This window comes from Tachyglossus aculeatus, chromosome 3 (genome assembly GCF_015852505.1).
Source record: "Tachyglossus aculeatus isolate mTacAcu1 chromosome 3, mTacAcu1.pri, whole genome shotgun sequence".
NCBI classification, from domain to species: domain Eukaryota; kingdom Metazoa; phylum Chordata; class Mammalia; order Monotremata; family Tachyglossidae; genus Tachyglossus; species Tachyglossus aculeatus.
Genome location: NC_052068.1, coordinates 107,770,719 through 107,792,760, shown reverse-complemented (window position 1 = coordinate 107,792,760; position 22,042 = coordinate 107,770,719). Strand labels below are relative to the sequence as shown.

At 45.2% G+C, this 22,042-nt stretch overlaps 2 protein-coding genes across 2 annotated transcripts; one reads left to right on the top strand and one right to left on the bottom strand.

Moving 5' to 3' along the window:
• Window positions 1–7,515: 7,515 nt before the first annotated feature.
• LOC119925379 (putative olfactory receptor 14L1) lies at window positions 7,516–8,230 on the top strand. The gene is made up of 2 exons (XM_038743456.1): window positions 7,516–7,761; window positions 7,901–8,230. The coding sequence occupies exons 1-2, from the start codon at window positions 7,516–7,518 to the stop codon at window positions 8,228–8,230; spliced, it is 576 nt and encodes a 191-aa protein (XP_038599384.1).
• Window positions 8,231–15,184: 6,954 nt separating this feature from the next.
• Window positions 15,185–18,185, bottom strand: LOC119925378 (putative olfactory receptor 2B8). Its single transcript, XM_038743455.1, has 2 exons — window positions 18,094–18,185; window positions 15,185–15,713 (listed from the first exon to the last, which is right to left on the bottom strand). The coding sequence occupies exons 1-2, from the start codon at window positions 18,183–18,185 to the stop codon at window positions 15,185–15,187; spliced, it is 621 nt and encodes a 206-aa protein (XP_038599383.1).
• Window positions 18,186–22,042: the final 3,857 nt, after the last annotated feature.

Sequence of the window (22,042 nt, the reverse complement as noted above, 5' to 3'; positions counted from 1 at the left end):
TACTTTGTGTGGAGCACCTATTTTGGATGGCATTTATTAAGCATTTACTAAATGTAAAGCACTGCTCTAAGCGCTGGGAAAGTTACAGGGTGATGAGATTGTCCCACGTGGGGCTCACAGTCTTCATCCCCATTTTACAGATGAGGGAACTGAGGCACAGAGAAGTTAAATGACTTGACCAGAGTCACACAGCTGACAGGTGGCAGAGCCGGGATTTGAACCCATGATCTCTGGCTCCAAAGCCCGGGCTTTTTCCAATGAGCCACGCTGGTTCTCACTTGGGAGAGTACAATTTAACAGAGTTCGTAGGCACATTCTGTGCCCGCAACAAGACTCTAAACTTACTGTGGGCAGGGAATGTATCTGAGAAGCAGAGTGGCTCAGTGGAAAGAGCACGGGCTTGGGAGCCAGAGGTCATGTGTTCTAGTCCCAGCTCCACCACTTGTCAGCTGTGTGACTGGGCAAGTCACTTAACTTCTCTGGGCCTCAGTTACCTCATCTGTAAAATGAGGCTTAAGACTGTGAGGACCCGGTAGGAAAACCTGATCACCTTGTATCCCCTCCCCCAGCGCTTAGACCAATGCCTTGCACATTGTAAGTGCTTAACAAATGCCATTATTATTATTATTATCATTATTATTATCTACCAATTCTCTTGTATTGAACCTTCCCAAGCACCTAATACAGTGTTCTGAACACAGTTAGTACACAGTATATATCATCGATTGATCAATTAATACTATGGATGATGCATTATTATGGAGAATCAGCATGGACTAAGTGGGAATGGCACAGGACTGAAAGTCAGGGGACTTGGGTTCAAATCCCAGTTCTACCACTTGCCCGCTATGTGACTTTGGACAAGATACTTCTTAATGCCTCGGTTTCCTCATCTGTAAAATGGGGATAAAATACATGTCCTCTCTCTTCCATTAGTCTGTGAGCAGTATGTGGGACAGGGATTGTGTCTGATTTTATTTTCTTCTAAATGCACCAGTGCTTTGTCAGTCAGTCAGTTAATCATATTTATTGAGTACCTAATTTGTGCAGAAGCCCTGTTCTGAGCAATTGGGAGAGTAAAATATGGCAATAAACAGACACATTCTCTGTCCCAAAAGAGCTTACAGCCTAGAGGCCTTGGCTGACACTTGCAATGGATGATGTCTATTTTCTATTTGCCTGTAAGAAATCCAAATCTTTTTTTCCTTTGTGTTCTGATTTTTTACCAAGGGTCTTTACTCAAAAATTCCTTTATCTCCTTTTCAGCAGACAAGTGTAGTGGATAATGGGAGCTTCTAGGGAAGAAAGTACTCATTTAGCCAAGCATCACTTTCTTAGGGGTTTTCAAACTGTGAGGCAGTGATTTATTGGAAAGAGCACGGACCTGGAAGTAAGAAGTCTTAGGTTCTTATGCTAGTTTGGCCACGTGCCTGCTGGGAGACTCTAAGTAAGTCATGTTATCTCTCTGTGCCTCAGCATTTTCAGCTAAAAAGTGAGGATTAAATACCTCCTACCTAGGCTGTGAGCCCCATATGGGACAGGGTCTGTGTTCAACCTACCGCGTATCTTCCTCAGGGTTAGGTACAGTGTTTGGCTCACAGTAAGTGCTCAATACATGCCACGATTATTATTATTGTTATTATTTTTGCTTTAACATCATAGTTGATCTTCTGATGTAGATCTAAAGAAACTCTCTGACAACCAGATGGAGGATAATCGGAATTTGCCTTTGACTAGAATAGTCAGCCCCAGAGGTAAACTGAACTGAGGTTGGAAATGGCAGCTGAGTTCCAGGAAACTGAGGCTAGGGTTTGAATTCATTCATCCATTTAATTGTATTTATTGAGGGCTTAGTCTTTGCAGAGCACTGTACTGAGTTATTGGGAGAGTCCAATATAACAATAAGCTGAGTTTACAGTCAAAGGGATTCCTAAAAGGGTGGAGGGAAGGAGTCCCTGACACTATGTCTGAAAGCCCGAAGCAATGGGAGAACATACTGAAGGATCAAACAAAGCTTAACAAAGCATCTAGGATTATGCAATGTTTCTGGAAGTCTGCAACAAGTCTATAGCTCTAGAGTGTAAGCTAGTTGTAGGCAGGAAATGTGTCTGTTATGCTGCTATATTGTAATCTCCCAAGAGATTAGTATAGTGCTCTGTCCACAGTAAATGCTAAATAAATACGATTGACTGACTGGCTGAAACAAGTTGAGGTGGGCCAAAACGAGCCATTAAAAAGCAGCTCTTTTTGGGTTGGGACTAGGTAGAAATAAGTTTTTTTTATTGTGCCCATACGTTAGGCTATCATGTCTGAATTTCTTGTCTTTTTTAATGAGTGTAATTGGCACCATTGTTTCCTAACATTTGTCTGCATCTCTCTCTCTCCGCTATTTAATCCTGAGTGATCTACAAGATACAAGGAAGGACAAGGATTCAGAAGACCTGTATTCATTATTCCGTTTCTGTCATTAATAATAGTGTTCTGGTTAAGCTCTGAGGTTTGGAGCTTCATTCCATGCCAGGGTTTGGGACCTTCTGAAAACTGCAGCAATCCAACTTAGACATTTCTCTCTAGACTGTAAGCTCATCATGGACAGGGAATGTGGCTACAAACCCTGTTATACTATAAAATCGTACTGTCCCAAGCGCTTAGTACCAAGGTCTTCACATAGTAAGCCCTCAATGAATATGATCGATCAGTTGATATGCATCATTTTCCCCTACTGAATTTCTACCTACATTCTTCATTCCTCCCAAACTCACCATTGCACAGTGCTTCGTTCCCAGATCCTCCAACTCTGACCCCTACCTCATCACCTTTCCTCTGCTTGGAATTTCCTCTACTTTCATATCCACCATACCACAGGGCTTCCCATCTTCAAAACTCCTTCCTGAAACTCTGTTAAATCCACGGGACCTTCCCTGATTTTTTTTCATAATGGTACGTGATAAGTATTTACTATTTTCCAGGGACCATTCAAGGAAGTGAAGTACATAGCAGTTAATCAGGTTGGACACAGTCCCTGTCCCGCATAGGACTTCCAGCTTTAATCCCCATTTTACAGATGAGGTAGCTGAGGCAAGAAGTGAAACATCACTTATCACAGCTGCCACGTATCACCTGTGTGACTTTGGGCAAGTCCCTTAACTTCCCTGGGCCTCAGTTACCCCATCTTTAAATGGGGATGAAGACAGTGAGCCCCACATGGGACAACCTGATTACCTTGTATCTACCCCAGTGCTTAGAACCGTGTTTGGCACATAGGAAGCGCTTAAATAATACAACAATAATAATAATAATAATAATAATTATTATTATTATCATTATTAAAAGATGCCTTTGGCAAGACATTGAAATATCGGAAGAGCAGCCTGCAATTTTCAGAAATGTCACAGGCCTTACTAGGCTGTGGTATTTTTTAAGTTCTCACTAGGTGTAAGGCACTGTACTAAGCACTGAGGTAGAAACAAGCTGGTTGGACCAAGTTCACATACCACATAGGGCTCATGGTCTTAATCCCCATTTTATAGATGAGGTAAATAGATGCCCAGGGAAGTAAAGCGGCTAGCCTAAGGTCACACCGCAGACAAGTGGCAGATCCGGGATTAGAACTCAGGTCTTTCTGAGTCGCAGGTGTGGGCTCTAACCACCAGGCGACTCTGCTCCTTCTCTGTTTGGGGAGGACCCGCGGCCTGAAACAGGCAGGTAGCCCAGTTGGCCCGGAGCCGGAGATCTGCAGAGCTTTAATGAGGCTCCCTGGGGCAGGCTCAGGACTGGCCCTGTTTGTGGGAGCCTCCCAAGGGTCCCCACCCCTGGAGCTGTTCGGTGGATAAGACAGGTCCAGTCAGAGAACAGTACTGCCCTTGGGGTAGAGTCCACCGTGGTTAAAATCCGAGTTATTTTCCGGTCTTGCACCTTAGGGAGCCAGGATTGATGGACCTAAGACCAACCAATCAGCGAGGTAAAGGAGAAAGCAGCAGAGACCAGAGGACTCCAAACTACAGCAGGTAAGCAAGGTTAACCATCGTTGATGGTATTTATTGATCGCCTAGTGTGAGCAGAGTACTGTACTAAGCCCTTGGGAGAGTACAGTGGAACAGAGTTGGTAGAAACATTCCCTGACCACAACGAGCTTACAATCTAGAGGGTGAGAGAGGCTGATAAGTTGGTTAAGATATGTATCATACTGGGTGGTTATTCAAGCAGCCTGGCCCAGTGGAAAGAGCCCAGGCCTGGAAGCTGAAAGACTTGCATTCTAATCCCTCCTCCACCACTTACCTGCTGTGGGACCTTGGGCAAGTCATGTCACTTCACTTCTCTGTGCCTCGGTTCCTTCTTCTGTATAAGTGGTTTGGGGTTGATTTGAAGGAATGTGGCAGTTGATAAAAGATGGCTTGTTAGAGGAGGTGAGATTTTAGGGAGACTAAGTTCGGTGGATTTTTTAAGGTCTGGACTTTCAAATTAAGGACACTGTGAGGCTGGAGATGAAGGAAAGAGGATTAAAGGGGAGGTACAATTAGGCAGTTAGCTTGCATGGAACAAAGAATGAGAAGAGAAATGATATGTAATAATAATTGTGGTTTTGTATTAAGTGGTTACTCTGTACCAAGCACTACAGTAGACATAGGATGGTCAGGTCAGACAGACTCCATGCTAGATGGAGCTCAGAGCCCAAAAGGGAAGGAGAACAGGTATTGATCACTACTTTACAGATGAGGAAACTGAAGTACAGAGAACATAAGTGAGTTGTTCAAGGTCACACAGCAAACAAGTGGCAGAGCCAGTTCTCTGACTCCCAGGACGTGACCATCCTAATTGGGTTGGACACTTCAAAAAAAAGATCTATAAAACAATGGAAAAGGATGAGGATAGATGTAATTCATTCAATCGCATTTACTGAGCATTTACCGTGTTCAAAGCACTGTACTAAGTGCTTGGGAGAGTACACTACAACAATACAAGACACATTCCCTGCCCACAACAAACTCACAGTCCAGAAGCAATGTGGTGGAGGGCTGATACAATAGTGTAGTGGCTATACATTGAGAGCTTGGGTTAGGGAGGTAATTCTTTGGGGGGGGGAGATTCTGGGAATTACTGAAGAGTAAGAATAGGCAAGATTTATCAGGAAATTGTCTTTCAATTTCCACCCTGAATGAGGAGTAGAGGAGGTCCCCAGATTTTTGGGACAGCAAGAATGGGTATCATTTTCAGAGAGCAGAAAGTTAGATATGTGGATGCACTTAGGGTGGAAGATGAGTATTTGGTTTTAAACCAGAAGCAACGTGGCCTAGTGGAAAGAGCCCTGTGTGTCAGAGGACCTGGGTTCTTAACCCGGCTCTTCCAGTTGCTGAATGTGTGACCTTGGGAAAGTCCATTCACTTCTCTGTGCCTTAGTTCTCCTGTTGTCCCTCCTATTTAGACTGCGGGCCCCTTGTGGGACAAGGACTGTGTCCAACTTAATTAATTTGTACTTGCCCCAGTGTTTAGAAAAGCATCTGACACATAGTAAGCACTTAACAAATGCCTCTAAAAAAACCCGTCATTTAGGAGGTATCTGGATATCCAAGGGAAGGAATTTGAAGCCAGGAGAGGTGCGACTCGGAAGGTAGATGAGGAATTCTACCGTCAGCCCTATGTGGGACAGGGACTGCATCCAACCTGTTAAACGTGTATCAACCGCAGCGCTTAGAACAGTGCGTGAAACATAATTGCAATTGTTAAGTGCTTACTATGTGCCAGACACAGTACTAAGCACTGAGGTAGGCACAAGGTAATCATGTTGGGGACAGTCCCTGTCCCACATGGGGCTCACAGTCTTAATGCTCATTTTACAGATGAGGGAACTGAGGCACAGATAAATTAAGTGATTTACCCAAGGTCAGACAGCAGACAAGTGGTGGAGCCTGGATTAAAACCCAAGTACTCTGACTCCTAGGCCTGAGCTCTTTTCACCAGTCAGTCAGTCATACTTACTGAGTGCTTACTGTGTGCAGAGCACTGTCCTAAGTGCTAGGGAGAGTACAATATTCTCTGCGGGAGCAGCATGGCTTACTGGAAAGAGCCCGGGTTTGGGAGTCACAGGTCTAATCCCAGCTCTGCCACTTATCAGTTGTGTGACTTTGGGCAAGTCACCTAACTTCTTTGCACCTCAGTTACCTCATCTCTAAAATGCGGATGAAGACTGTGAGCCCCAAGTGGGACAAATTGGTTACCTTTTATTCATTCATTCATTCATTCAATCGTATTTATTGAGCACTTACTGTGCGCAGAGCACTGTACTAAGCTCTTGGGAAGTACAAGTTTCCAATATATAGAGACGGTCCCTACCCTACAGCGGGCTCACGGGCTAGAAGATAATAATAATAATAATAATAATGGCATTTGTTAAGTGCTTACTATATGCAAAGCACTACTCTAAACACTGGGGGGATACAAGGTGATCAAGTTGCCCTATGTGGGGCTCCCAGTCTTAATCCCCATTTTACAGATGAGGTAACTGAGGCTCAGAAAAGTTAAGTGACTTGCCCAAGGTCACACAGCAGACATATGGTGGAGTCGGGATTCGAACCCATGACCTCTGACTCTAAAGTCTGTGCTCTTTCCACTGAGCCAAGCTGCTTCTTTTATCTATCCCAGTGCTTAGAACAGTGCTTTGTTTTGTTTTGTTGTCTGTCTCTCCCTTCTAGACTGTGAGCCCGTTGTTGGGTATGGACCATCTCTACATGTTGCCAATTTGTACTTCCCAAGCGCTTAGTAGAGTGCTCTGCACACAGTAAGCGCTCAGTAAATACGATTGAATCAATGAATGAATGAATGCTTGGCACATGATAAGGCCTTAACAGACACCATTATCATTATTACAATACCACAGTATAACATTCCCTGCCCACAAAGAGCTTACAGTCTAGACAGAGAATCAAGCCACGCTGCTCTTCAAGTAAGCATACTACGTACTTAACAAATACTATTATTAGTAGTAGACAAATAGAAATGATGGCTCAGTCAATCTTTTTAATTGAGCGCTTACTGGATGCAAAGCACTGTACTGAGCCCTTGGGAGAGTGCACTGTAGCAGAGTCAGTAGACGGGTTCCCTATCTGCAAGGAGCTTAGCTCGGGCTGTGGTCCCTTTGTCCTGACAATTCTCCATCCAGAGGAAGCTCCCTGCCTTTCCCAGCCATGTTCCACGTCTGCACGGTGACCGAATCCCACTCAGGGCAAGAGGTAGAGGGAAAAGGAATCTGAGGTGCTCCTTCCAACCCAGCAATTTAATATTTCTGACAGTGCCGTCCTTGGGGTGATGCTCAGGTTCTCAGAATGGACTTCCGGGCAGATGTCAGACGACATGGCCAACCGCACGGCAGTGACGTGATTCCTGCTTCTGGGATTCTCAGAGGCCCGGGAGTTGCAGCTGGTCCACACCACGCTGTTCCTCCTGCTCTACCTGGCGGCCCTGATGGGGAAACTCTTCATTGTTGCCGTCATCGCCCTCGACCGGCGCCTCCACGCACCCATGTACTTCTTCCTCAGGAACGGGGCTCTACGTCTCCTTCACGTCCCCAAATCCAACCTCAACACCCTCTTGAACGTGAAATCCATCTCCCTGCCGGCTGGCACTTCTCGTAATTTTCTCGTGATTTTCTTGGCAGGAACGGAGACGGCCCTGTTGACCATCATGCCCCATGCCCGCTTCGTGGCCATCTGCCGCCCCCTACACTTTGACACAATCATGCACCACAGAGCCTGTGCCTCCATGCTGGCCCTGCCTGGCTCAGCAGCGCTCCGAACACTGCCCTCTAAACGACCAGCGTCTTCACCCTGTCCTTCTGTGGTCCCAGCATTGTCCACCAGTTCTTCTGCAACGGTCCCCAGTTACTGAGGCTCCCGTGCTCCTCTAGCCATGGCATGAAAACCTGAGTTTAGTCACGACCTTTGGCTTACCCTTCTTCTGCTTCGTGCTCATCATGGTCTCTTACGTGCTAATCTTCCAGGCCATGCTGAGGATGCTGGCTGCGGAGGGCCTGGCCACAGCCTTCTCCACCTGTGTGCCTCACCTTGCCATCGTCACCCTTTTCATCACTTCTGGCTCCTCTGCCTACTTGAAGCCGATATTATACTCCCCCTCAGTGCTCCAACTGATGCTGTCCATGTTCTACTCTGTGATGACCCCCATCCTGAACCCCCTCATCTACAGCCTGAGGAACCCGGACATGAAGGCTATGATGTAAAAACTTTTAAGGCAGAAGCTGCCCCTGGGATTCCTTTAGATTGGCATCTCCTTGGGAGCAAGAGTGTTGTCGATGACCGATGCCCTGAAATTAAAAAAAATAATAATTAATAATTACAGTATTTTTTAAGCGCTTACTGTATGCCAAGCACTGTTCTAAGCGCTGAGGTAGATACAAGGTAATCAAGTTGTCCTACGTGGGGCTCACAATTTTAATCCATTTTACATGAGGTAACTGTGTCACAGAGAAGTTACGTGGATTGCCCAAGGTTACACAGCAAAGTAGCGGTGTCGGGATTAGAACCCACGTCCTCTGACTCCCAAACCCGTACTTTTTCAGCTAATCCACATTGCTTCTCATGAAATTCATTCATTCAATCGTATTTATTGAGCGCTTACTGTGTGCAGAGCACTGTACTCAGCACTTGGAAAGTACAATTTGGCAACAAATAGAGACAATCCCTGCCCAACAACGAGCTCAAATCAATAGATTGCCAGGGAGTCTTGATGAACCTTAGACAAGTGACTTCACTCCTCCATGCCGCAGTTATCTCATCTGTAAAATGCGAATGAAAATGGTGAGCCCCAAATGGGACATGGAATGTGTCCAACCGAATCATCTTGTATATATCATAGCACTTAGTACCATGCCTGGCACATAGTAAGCACTTACAAATACCATTAAAAATATATTGCACATTAAAAGTACCTTTTGCACACTAAACCATCAGGGCATTATTGAGCAGGGAACAGACACTGAGATGTCTTCTCTGTTTTCTGAAGGCTTTGTGAATTCCTACGAAAGGTGGAAATTCCAATACTGTGGGAAGAATCACAGTCTTGCATGGCCGCAGGCTTCAGAGAGAATCAGGAAGGGAGAGGAATTGTTCATGGGCTGGAAAAGCAGCAATCCATCAGTTAATCAAATTGCATTTATAGAGTGCTTGCTGCACTCAACTAAGCGCTTGGAAGAGTACAATATGACAGAGTTGATAGATATGTTTCCTTCCCACAAACAAGAGCCTAGTGGAACAAATATAGGCCTCAGAGTCAGAATCAATCAGTAGGATTTATTGAGTGGTCACTGTGTGCAGAGCATTATGCTAAGCGCTTGGAAGAGAACAGTATAACAGCAAAAAACCCACTTTCCCTGCCAGACCTGCATCCTAATTCTGGCTCCACCACTTGTCTGCTGGGTGGTCTTGGGGAAGTCACTTAACTTCTTTGTGCCTCGGTTTCCTCACTTGTAGAACAGGGATTCAATGCCTCTCCTCCATCCCGCTTAGACTGTGAGTGTCCTGTAGGGGGAGATGGACGGTGTTTGACCTGATTACCGTGTATCTACCCCAGTGCTCAGCATAGTTGGCTCAGAGTAAGTGCTTATCAAATGCATTTTATTACCTTCCCTGAAATCAAAACCTTGTTGTCCTAGTCTGTTGCTAACCAATCTTCATGATTCAGGAGCAGCATGGTTTAGTGGATAGAGCCCATGCCTGGAAGGTCATGGGTTCTAATCCTGTCTCCTCCACTCGTCTGCTGTGTGACCTTGGGCAAATCACTTCACTTCTCTGTGCCCCTGTTACCTCATCTGTATAGTGGGGATTAAGACTGTGATCCATGGGACAGGGACTGTGTCTAACCTGATTTGCTTGAATCCACCCCAGAACTTAGTACAGTGCCTGGCACATAGTAAGCTCTTATCAAATACCATAATAATTATTATTACCATTATTATGACTCATAATCATTAACCTTTTGCTGACCTCCCACATTCCACCTCTTACCAATGGGTCACACATTCTTGGGGGACAGAGGCAGGGATTTTTTAAATATTCTTTCTTAGATGCTTACTATGTGTCATACACTCGTCTTACAGCTGGAATAGATAGGAGTCAATTAGGTTGGACAAGCCCAATGTAGGGTAGGGACCGTCTCTAAAAGTTGCCGACTTGTACTTTCCAAGCGCTTAGTACAGTGCTGTGCACACAGTAAGTGCTCAATAAATGTGATTGACTGAAAGAATGAATCTCATTCCACATGGGGCTCACAGTATAAATAGGAGGCATAACAGGAGAAATAAAACATAGAGAAGTGAAGTGACTTGCCTAAGGTAACATAGCAGACAAGTGGTCGAGCTGGGATGAGAAAACATGTCCTCCATCTCCCATGCCTGGGCTTATTCCACTAGGCCATGCTGATTCTCATGGTAAAACCTCACAAAAGGCAATGACTATTAAATCCCCATTCAAACAGGAGTCATTTGGGTCTACCTACTAGGAAACATTTCTAGCCACTCAAAGATTTATTTCAAAAGAATGCATTGAGTTAGGGCTGAAATCAAAATTTCAACTGTTTTCAATTTTCAGGATTGAGAACAGATTAAGTGTGCAAATGAACTGCTCACTCTCCGTCACTGAAAATTCAGTACATTAATCAAATCACCTGCAAATAAGGCACATGAAACAGGAAAAGGTTGGTCCTACAAATGGAACAGGTTGGTCCTATGAATATTAATATTGGTCCTAAGATTAATATTATCATCATCATTAATAATAAGAATAGTAATATTTACTATTTATTAGTGCTTATAATAGTGCTTGACACATAATAAGTCAACAAATTCCATTAAAATAATTATCTGGAATTTACTGTATGCTAAGCTCTGGGGTAGATACAAGGTTATGAGATTGGAAACAGTCCCTGGCTCACACAGGGTTCACAAAATCTATCTTAACCCCATTTTACAGATGAAGAAACTGTTGCTCAGTAAGGGAAATTGGCATTCCTAAGGTCGCACAATAGACCAGAGACTTGAACAAGGTTCTCCTGAATCTCATGGCCACTAGGCACACTATCAATCAATCAATGAATCAATGGTATTTATTGAGCACTTACTGTGCACAGTGCACTGCACTTATTACTTGGGAATGTCCGATGGAACAGAATTCCTACTATTCTGTCTTGGGTTTTTCTGCCCTTTCATTGAGTCTCACCCCCAGCGGGTATTTCCAGGGTATTCACCTTGATAGCTACATTTTTAACAAATTATGGCATATAATAACCTCAATCCGGGTATACGTACTGTAATAAATCAACCATCAATGTTATTTATTGAGCACTTATTGTGCGCAGAGCACTGTACTAAGCACTTGGGAAAGTACACTACAATAGAGATGGTAGACACTTTCCTTGCCCACAACGAGCTAAGAATATTCATGGGAAGATAGATATAAGAATAGACTGCAGAAAGGGGAAATAGTAGAGGATTAAGAATATTTTCAGTAAGTACTGAGGGGCTGAGATCAGTATCAATTAAACACTTAATTGTATTTATTGAGCGCTTTCTCTGTGTAGAGCACTGTACTAAGCACATGAGAGAGTACAATAAAACAGAATTGGTAGACATGTCCACTGCCTACCAAGAAGCTCACAGCCTAGAGGGGAAAACACACATCAATCAATCTATCATTGGTATTTGTTGAGCGTTTACTGTGTTCAGAATATTGTACTAAGCGCTTGGGAGAGTACAATAAAACAGAGTCGGTAGACATATTCCCTGCCCACACCAAACATACAATAAAAGGGGGACACAGACATTAATGTGTCCATCAGTGGTATTTATTGAATGATTACTGTGTGCAAAGCACTGTACTAAGCACTTGAGAGAATACAATATAACAGACAGGTTTTCTGCCCACAAGGAGCTTGCAGTCTATATGAGAAAGCAGGCATAAATCATAGTGAAGGTGGGAAAGTTGATTAACACACATTGTGTATTATAGAGTATCCCATCAATTGATACATACCTCTCTGAGTGTTATCCAGGGTATGAAGCTTAGGATTCCATCGATGGGTGCCCCCGTGGGTATTTTATTATTCATTAATTCAATCATATTTATTGAGCGTTTAGTGTGTGCAGAGCACTGTACTAAGTGCTTGGAAAGTACAAATCAGCAACATGCAGAGATGATCCCTACCCAACAACGGGCTCACAGTCTAGAAGGGGGAGACAGACAACAAAACAAAACAAGAAGACAGGTGTCAATGCCATCAGAATAAATAGAATTATAACCATATACACATCATTAATAAAATAGAGTAAGGAATATGTACAAATAAAATAGAGTAATAAATATGTACAAATAAGTACAAGTGCTGTGGGGAGGGGAAGGGAGTAGGGCAGAGAGAGGGAGAGGGGGCAGTGGAGGGGGGAGGAGGTGGAGGAGAGGAACTATGGGGAGCTCATTCTGGGAAGGCCTCCTGGAGGAGGTGAGCTCTCAGTAGGGCCTTAAAGGGAGGAAGAGAGCTAGCTTGGCGGATGTGGAGAGCGAGGGCATTCCAGGCCAGGGGAAGGACGTGGGCCGGGGGTCGACGGCGGGACAGGCAAGAACGATGTCCAGTGAGGAGGTTAGCGGCAGAGGAATGGAAGGTGTGGGCTGGGATGTAGGAGGAAAGAAGGGAGGTGAGGTAGGAGGGGGTGAGTCGATGAAGAGCTTTGAAGCCAAGAATGTGGAGTTTTTGCTTGATTCAAAAGTTGGTAGGCAACCACTGGAGATTTTTGAGGAGGGGAGTGACATGCCCAGAGTGTTTCTGTAGAAAGATAATCCGGGCAGCAGATTGAAGTATAGACTTAAGTGGGGAGAGACAGAGACATCAGAAAGGAGGCTGATGCAGTAATCCAGTTGGTATAGGATGAGAGATTGAACTCCTCACCCTCGGCTTCAAGGCTCTCCATCACCTCGCCCCCTCCTACCTCACCTCTCTTCTCTCCTTCTACCGCCCAGCCTGCACCCTCTGCTCCTCTGACACTAATCCCCTCACTGTGCCTCGTTCTCGCCTGTCCCGCCGTCGACCCCCGGCCCACGTTATCCCCCTGGCCTGGAAAGCCCTCCCTCCCCACATCCGCCAAGCTATCTCTCTTCCACCCTTCAAGGCCCTACTGAGAACTCACCTCCTCCAGGAGCCCTTCCCAGACTGAGCCCCCTCCTTCCTCTCCCCCTCGTCCCCGTCTCCATCCCCCCACCTTACCTCCTTCCCTTCCCCACAGCACCTGTATATATGTATATATGTTTGTACGTATTTATTACTCTATTTATTTATTTTACTTGTACATATCTATTATATACTGTTGGGTAGGGACCGTCTCTATATGTTGCCAACTTGTACTTCCCAAGCGCTTAGTACAGTACTCTGCACACAGTAAGTGCTCAATAAATACGATTGAATGAATGAATGAATGAATGAACCAGCAAGGTAGCGGTTTGGATGGAGAGGAAAGGGCAGATCTGGGCGATGTTGTGAAGGTGAGACCGGCAGGCTTTGGTGACAGATTGGATGTGTGGGGTGAATGAGAGAGAGGAATCGAGGATGACACCAAGTGAAATCTGAAATTGTGATCGCTTGTTTCCTATACTGAAGTTCAACTGTCAGTTCTCTTGGACATTTAGAAGATACCTCATTCTATGTTTTTACTTGTTACTTTTACTTTTTACTATGTTTTTATTGTATTTTGAAGTTTGAGATGTACCATTGTAGAAATAGGATTTAATTGTTCAAGCGCAATTATGTGTACATGTTATCAACATATTTCTTTTTGCCCCCCACAGCATAAAAGGAACTAAATTTGAGGCATTATTAGCATATCTTTAAAACAACAAATATCTGTTAGGTAGTTGTGAACAAGACAGCTAATTAAAATGGAAGCACCTGCATTGAAAGGAAGGTATTCTTTAGAAATACTTCCCACCAAAAATATATTTTGTTTTATTGTTTTTTATTGCAAAAATATATTTCTGCTTAACAAGCCTAAAAGCAACTGCGGTACTATTCTTTGGTAATTGAGCAAATCATACTCTTAGTAAAGGAAATAAAATGATTTGCCCAGTGAGAAGTGATTTTTATAGACTCCAGAATTCACACAAATGAACATTATTTTAAGAAGTAAATCCACTCGTTTAATCAACGTTGTTAAGGATATCTTTGAAACAGATCTTAGGAAAATGAAATAACTGAAGGAGAAAACAGGGCTATTTTATCAAGATTAAATTTGAGAAATACAGGCTAATTCCTAGTTGTACTTTAATTGTAAAACAGATATTTGGGCTATTGATAAAGTGATATGACTTATTTTTCCACCTCTTCTGTAATTATGTTGGAAATGTGTGATAATTCAAATATATTCAAAGAAATTTAATTTTGATAATTTCAAATTTGACTTACATTTTCCCTGTCATTCACTGAGACATGCAAGAATGTCCTAAAGCAAGTCGAATCTCTCTTTCCGATTATATGGGTTTAAGTCTGCAAAGGAAAGATCACGGGGTGGCCTGTGTCATGCTTCAATAACCAAAGCACAATGAATCAGACATTTGGTGACTTGTGACTGACATTTTGTGTGAATTGTGACCCGCAATTTTAGAGGCATCATTCCTAAGGCCCATTGGAAGGGGAAACTAGTTGTGATTGATGACAACAAAAAAAGACACATCAGAATATTGTTCTTTCTTTGTATTCAAACTCTGAGCACAAGCTGCTTCTAATTAAAATCCACCTACACTAAGTGACCTTCAAAAAAAAAGTACTAGAGAAGTAGCTTGGCCTAATGGAGAGACCATGGGCCTGGGAGCCAGAGGATCTGGGTTCTAATCCTGTCTCTGCCACTTGCTGGCAGTGTGACCTTAGGCAACTCACTTAACTTCTATGCGCCTCAGTTCCCTCAATATCTGTTCTTCCTCTTACTTACACTGTAAGCACCATGTGGGACCTGCTTGTCTTGCACCTAACCCAGCACTTAGTTCAGTGCTAGGCACATGGTAAGTGCTTAACAAATACCACAATTATGTTCATTACCTGATTTTTGTCCAGATATCTATTATCTTTTGGTGGAGAGTTTTCTGTTTTAGCTGCTACTTTTCCCGCCCTTCTCAAGAACTCTAGAACAGTTTGATTAAAGATGTTAGCCCTTTTCTGAACTCGGGTCTTTTCCCAGAATTCTCCTCACCACCCCCTTCACGTCCTTGCTCCTCAGGGTGTAGATCAGCGGGTTGAGGGTGGGGGTGACCACAGTGTAGAATAGGGTCAGAAACTTGTCGAAAGTCCCAGAGAAGGAGCTGTAAGGCCAGATGTAGACCACGGTGTTGGTCCCGTAGAAGGGAGTGACCACCAGGCGGTGGGACCCACAGGTGCCCAGGGACTTCCTCCAGTCCAGCGGCGACTTGATCCTCAGCATGGCCCGGGCAATGGATCCATAGGAAACTGTGATAAGGCTCAAGGGCAGGAGAATCAGGACCAAAGTGTCCAGTAAGAGATGGATCTCATTGGCCCGGACATCCACATATGCCAGCTTGAGCATGGTGGTCATCTCACAGAGGAAGTGGGGAAGTCGCCAGTATCCACAGCAAAGCAGGCAGAAGATGGCGGTGGCCTGAATCGTGGTGTTCCCCCACAAAAAGTGAGATAGAGAAAGGGGCAACCATTCCTGAGTCCTAGAAGTCTATTCCATTTGCAAAGATTTGCCAGGATTGTGGTCACACAATTTTACATAATCGGAGAATCAACTCAGCCTTGTGGAAAGAGCATGGTCCTGGGAGTCTAGGTGACCTTGGTCTTAATCTCGGCTGCCACTTACCTGCTGGGCGACTTGGGACAAATCATTTAACTTTTCTGTTCCTTGGTTTCCTCATCTCTAAAATAGTAATTAAGACGATGAGCCCCATGTGGGACAGGGACAGTGTCCAATCTGATTATATCATATCTTCTCCAGCACTGGGTATGGTGTTAGGTACATGGTAAGCGCTTAACAAATAGCACAATTCTTATTATTAAAGAAGAACAGGAAAATTCCTGTTATATCCTGGGCTTATATTGAAATTTCCCTTCCCTGCCCCTCAACTTTCCCCTGCTCCTCTCCGGAGTCAGCGGGCTGGGGAGCATCGACCTCTGCTTAGAGAGAGGCTCACTCCATCTCGTCCATCCTGGACGTGGGTGGCGGTGACAGAAAGGTCTGGGCGAAGGGTGAGAGCTGTCAGGATCCTCCCTCCCTGTCTCGGCTCTCCAGCTGGCTGAGCCGTCCCCTCAGAAGATAGCAGGGTTATTTCCTGGGGGATCCCCCGTGGGAGGTGGGGCCCGGGGCTCCACTGAGACAGGTGACCATCGGGAATCTTGGAAGACCCGGATGATTGGCTGTCTTTGGTCCCGGCCCTAACAACCTAAATTACTACCCATTCCGATGTGGTTCCCACTCTGGGACTCCTTCCTGAAATGACGTACACGGACTAATGATCACTCCACAGGTGGATCTGAATGATAACTGATAATAATAATGATAATGATAGTACTTGTTAAGCGCTTACTATGTGCCAAGCACTGTTCTAAGCGCTGGGGTAGATAAAAGGTAATTGGGTTATCCCACATAGAGCTCACAGTCTTCATCCCCATTTTACGGATGAGGCAACTGAGGGCCAAAGAAGTTAAATGACTTGCCCAAAGTCACACAGCTGACAAGTGGCAGAGCCGGGATAAAGAACCCTAGAACTCTGACTCCCAAGTTCGTGTTCGTTCCACTAAGCCACACTGCTTCTCCATGAGGAGAATAATGAAGCTGGGGTCCCAGGCATACCAGCTGTTTTCATGGGATGTCTATCACTGACCTGATGACACCAGCCATGTCCTAGAGAGGAAGCTGGGAAAGTGGAAAAGAATCCTCAGTACCCCCGCCCCTCAATTCTTCTCCAACTTTGTTGGCTGGGTCCTCCTCGGCCTCCCATCATGTAACCTTGGGAATCCCTTAGGGTTCAGTTCTGGGACCCCTTCTTTAGTGACTGGTTGATTGATTTCCTCCCAATTTCTCTAGCTCTCTTTCTCTCTCTCCCCTCCCAATTCTTCCCCAACAGCATCTCCATAATCTGCCCTTCCTTCTCCATCAGTGCAAGCACTGATCATGTCCCCTCTCGACTACTGCATCAGCCTCCTGGCCAACCTCCATGCCACCAGTCTCTCTCCTCTCCAGTTCATAGTAAACCCTGTTGCCTGTATCATTTTTCTAAAACATCGTATTGCATATATCTCTACACCCCTGTAAACTTCTCATTGGTTGTCCATTCCCGTCGGCAGGAACTTCTGATCATTAGCTTAGGGCACTCAATCGGTTCTTACTCCACAATTCATCCTCTGCCTCCCCCACTACATCCCAACAACCACACTTTATTATTCTCAATTTAATCTGCTCACTGTGACATTCTCATCTCTTTCATTACCAGTTGCTTTCCTACACACTCCCTTTTTCCTGCCACACCCCTACCCCCAACTACCACATCGGTACTTCCCTGTCATCCTAAGCACTTGGATACTATCTCCCTCACTGTTCTTATATACCTATCATTATTGCTTTCCCAAACCTGCATTTTATTTTTCCTCTAAGAGGGATCAAAGAAAGATCTATATCTTCTGATTATGAAGAAGGGCCTTCTCAGCCACAGCAGCACACACAAAAAAACCTTCCTATCTTTAGATCCAGAGGACGACTGTAAATCTGGACAAATCCGTGGACAATCCCTCTTAAAATGGCTGGGATCATTGGCACAGAGGAACACACGTTTTATAACAGAAAGGGAGCTGGGAAAGTGTACCCTTTAGGACCCTCCCCAGGGCAGATTTCACATCCTTATTCCTCAGGCTGTAGATGAGAGGGTGTTGAGGGTGTGGGGCACCACGGTGTAGAACACGGACGGCAGCAGTCCCAGTGTTGAGGGGGAGTCCGAGGACGGTTAGAGGTAGGCGAAAGTCCCGGTAGAGAAAAAAGCGATGACAACGGTGAGGTGGGGCAGGCAGGTGGAGAAGGCTTTGGCCCAGCCCTCGGTGGCCGACATCCTCAGCACGGCCCAGAATATGTGGATGTACGAGACAATGATGAGCATGAAGCAGACGATGGCTAACACTATCCTTGTGGTCATGCCCATGTTCGTGGCGACGTGGTCCTCGAAGCAGGAGATCTTCAGCAGAGCAGGGATTTAGTCAATCGTATTTATTGAGCGCTTACTGTGTGCAGAGCACTGTATTAAGCTCTTGGGACGTACAAGTTGTCAATATACAGAGACGGTCCCTACCCAACAACGGGCTCACCCTCTAGAAGGGGGAGACAGACAACAAAACAAAACATGTGGACAGGTGTCAAGTCGTCAGAATAACTAGAAATAAAGCTAGATGCACATCATTAACAAAATCCATAGAATGGTAACTATGTACAAGCAATAAATCTGCACAAACATATATACAGGTGCTGTGGGGAGGGAAGGAGGTAGGGCTGGGGGGATGGGGAGGAGAAGAGGAAAAAGGGAGTTCAGTCTGGGACGGCCTCTTAGAGGAGGTGAGCTCTCAGTAGGGCTTTGAAGGGAAGAAGAGAGCAAGCTTGGTGGATGTGCGGAGAGAGGGCATTCCAGGCCAGGGGGAGGACGTGAGCCGGGATTCGACGTCAGGACAGGTGAGAACGAGGTACAGTGAGGAGGTTAGCAGCAGAGTAGCGGAGGGTGTGGACTGGGCTGTAGAAGGAGAGAAGGGAGGTGAGGTAGGAGGGGGCGAGGTGATGGAGAGCCTTGAAGCTATGAATGAAGAGTTTTTGAGGAGTGAGGAGGGAGGAGGGAGGAGGAAGGCGTAAGCAGTTTGTGCTTGTTGCGTAGGTTGACTGGCAGCCACTGGAGATTTTTGAGGAGGGGAGTAACATGACCAGAGCGTTTCTGCACAGAGATGATCCGGGCATCAGCATGAATTATAGACTGAAGTGGGGAGAGACAGGAGGATGGGAGATCAGAGAGAAGGCTGATGCAGTAATCCAGTCGGGATAGGATGAGAGATTGAACAGGCAGGGTAGCGGTTTGGATGGAGAGGAAAGGGCTGATCTTCGCGATGTTATGGAGGTGAGACCGGCAGGTTTTGGTGATGGATTGGATGTGAGCGGTGAACGAGAAAGCGGAGTCGAGGATGACATCAAGTTTATGGGCTTGTGAGATGGGAAGGACGGTAGTGCTGTCTACAGTGACAGGAAAGTCAGGGAGAGGACAGGGTTTTAGAGGGAAGATAAGGAGTTCAGTCTTGGACCTACTGAGCTTTAGAAGGCTAGCAGACATCCAGATGGAGATGTCCTGAAGGCAGGAGGAGACACGAGCCTGAAGGGAGGGAGAGAGAGTAGGGGCAAAGATGTAGATTTGGGTGTCACAGAAGAACTGGAGGACGACGTTGTACCCGCAGAAGGGCATGGAGAAGGTCGAAGCTGAAAACAAGACCAATCGGTCCTCCGCTGAGCCAGGAGGTGGCGGCCATCTTCCCACAGGCCCCTCGGTCTATGATGACGTTGTGGCGCAGGGGGATGCAGATGGTGGCATAGCGGTGGTAGGAGATGGCCGTGAGGAAGAAATACTCAGCAACCGCAATCAAGATCCACAGAAATAGTTGAGCGATGCAGCCTAGGAAGGAGATGGAGTTATTATTGGTCAAGGAGTTGTGGACGGAGCTGTGGACCCTGATGGAGATGAGGCCGAGTTCGAGGACGCACAGGTTTTGAGGAAGAAGTACATGGGGGTGTGGAGGCGCAGGTCGACGATGGTGAAGGCCACGATGAGGAGATTCCCCATTAGGGCCGCCATGTAGACCAGGATGAACGCATGGCGTGGACCAGATGCAGGTCCCGAACCTCCGAGAATCTCAGCAGGAGGAATTCTGTCTTCAGGGTTACATTGGCCATTTTCTGGGAATTGACATTGACTGCCTAAAGACCTTTAGAAAAGAGAAGTATTTTCAATTAGGGACGAGAATAATAATTCAGAGAAAAGTGCACAGAGGAGGAGGAAGGGAAATCTTGAGTTGGAGGGAAATCTCAGATTTTTGTTTTATTGTGATGTTTGTTAAATTCTTACTATGTACCAAGCACTATATTAAGCACTAGGATAACTGCAAGCTAATCATGCTGTTCATCTCCCTCAGTTCACCTGCCCTGTTCAGGCCAGCACAGAAACCATTCCATTCAACTCCTAGGTGTCTGTTCCATTTGCAAATATCGGCAAAGATTGTAGTCACTTAATTCCACATGATTTGAGAAGCCGTGCAACCTAGAGGAAAGAGCTCGGACCTGGAAATCAGAGAACCTGGCTTTTAATCCCCACTCTGCCATTTACCTGCTGTGTGACCTTGGGCAAGTCACTTCCCTTCTCTGGGCCTCAGTTCTTGCATTTGCAAAATGGAGATTCAGTGCCTGTTCTCCCTCCTATTTAGACTGTGAGATCCATGACCGGCGTGGTTAACTTAGTACAATGCTTGCCACTTAGTACGTGCTTAACAAATATCATTGTTATTTTTAATTATGAACTAGTCAAATCCCTTCCTATCCCTTTATTCCTATTCAATAGCTCTTTAACCTTTCATATCTATTCGCTTCACCTTCTATTCCCCAACATATTCTGTTAATTCATCCATGGCCAATCTTCAGCTCTGCCTCCCTCTCATTACTCCCACATCTCTCCCCACTCTCAGGCTGTTCCCCCATCTTAGAACTCCCACTCCTTGAAATAATAATTACGGTATGCGTTAAGCACTTACTATGGACGAGTCACTGTACTAAGGGCTGGGGCAGATTCAGACAAATAGGGTTGGTCCCATGCGGGGCTCACTGTCTCAACCTCCATTTTACAGATGAGATAACAGAGGCCCAGAGAAGTGAAGTGACATGCCCAAGGTCACATAGCAGACAGGTAGAAGATCCAGGATTAGAACCCATGACCTTCTAACTACCAGACCCGTGGTTTATCCACTCGACCATGCTACTCCTCCTGACAGACCACACTTCTTCAATATTCCAATTCCCTCACAAAAGCCACCTCCAATAAGCTTTTCCCAGTTAACTCTCAGGCAGAAAAACCCATCCACCATCTGTACCCATCATGGACCGACTGATACTCCTTCTTGCCGTGTGTATTCTTTTATTCCATTGCACAGCCACCTGTCTAGATTGCTCAGCTGTAAATGTTTCTGTCTGTCTCCCCTTTGCTTTGTTTTTAGTAATGTCTGTCTCCCCCTTTTGACTGTAAGCTTGCGAGCAGGGAACATGCTTACCAGCTCTGCTCTATTGTATTCTCCCAAGTGCTCAGAACAGTGCTCTGCACCCAGTCAGCACTCAATAGATACCATTGATTCATGGATTGATCAGAGTCTACGTTCCTTGTGGGCAGGGAATGTGTGAATACTGGTCTTATGCTCGCCATAGGACAACACTTGATTATGACTTCTTCCTTATCCCTAAACCCGTCTCAAACCACAAGACAACCTTAATCAATCAGTGATACTTATTGAGCATTTACCGTGCAGAACACTGTACTAAGCACTTGGGAGAGTACAATACAACATGGTTGGCAGACAACTTCCCTGCTCAACAATCAAACAATTATTCAATCAATGGTATTTATTGAGTGCTTACTGTGTGCAGAGCACTGAAATAAGTGGCTGGGAGAATACAATACACCGGAGTTGGTAGACGCATTCCCTGCCCACATTCAATCAGTTGATGGTATTTTTTTAGTACTTAGTGTGTGCAGAGCACTGTACTAAGCGCTTGGGAGAGGACAATGCAACAGAATTGGTTGATGTTTTCCCTACCCACAATGAGTTCTCAGTCTAGAGACCAGTTTAACTTATTTCTATCCCTCACCCTAGGCTCAAATCTGCCCCTCTTCCTTACTTTACAATTTGCACATCAGTAAGCTACCTAGAGTATTTTATAAGTTCTATAATAAGAATATACATATATTAATTTATGATATAGCTAGTATAA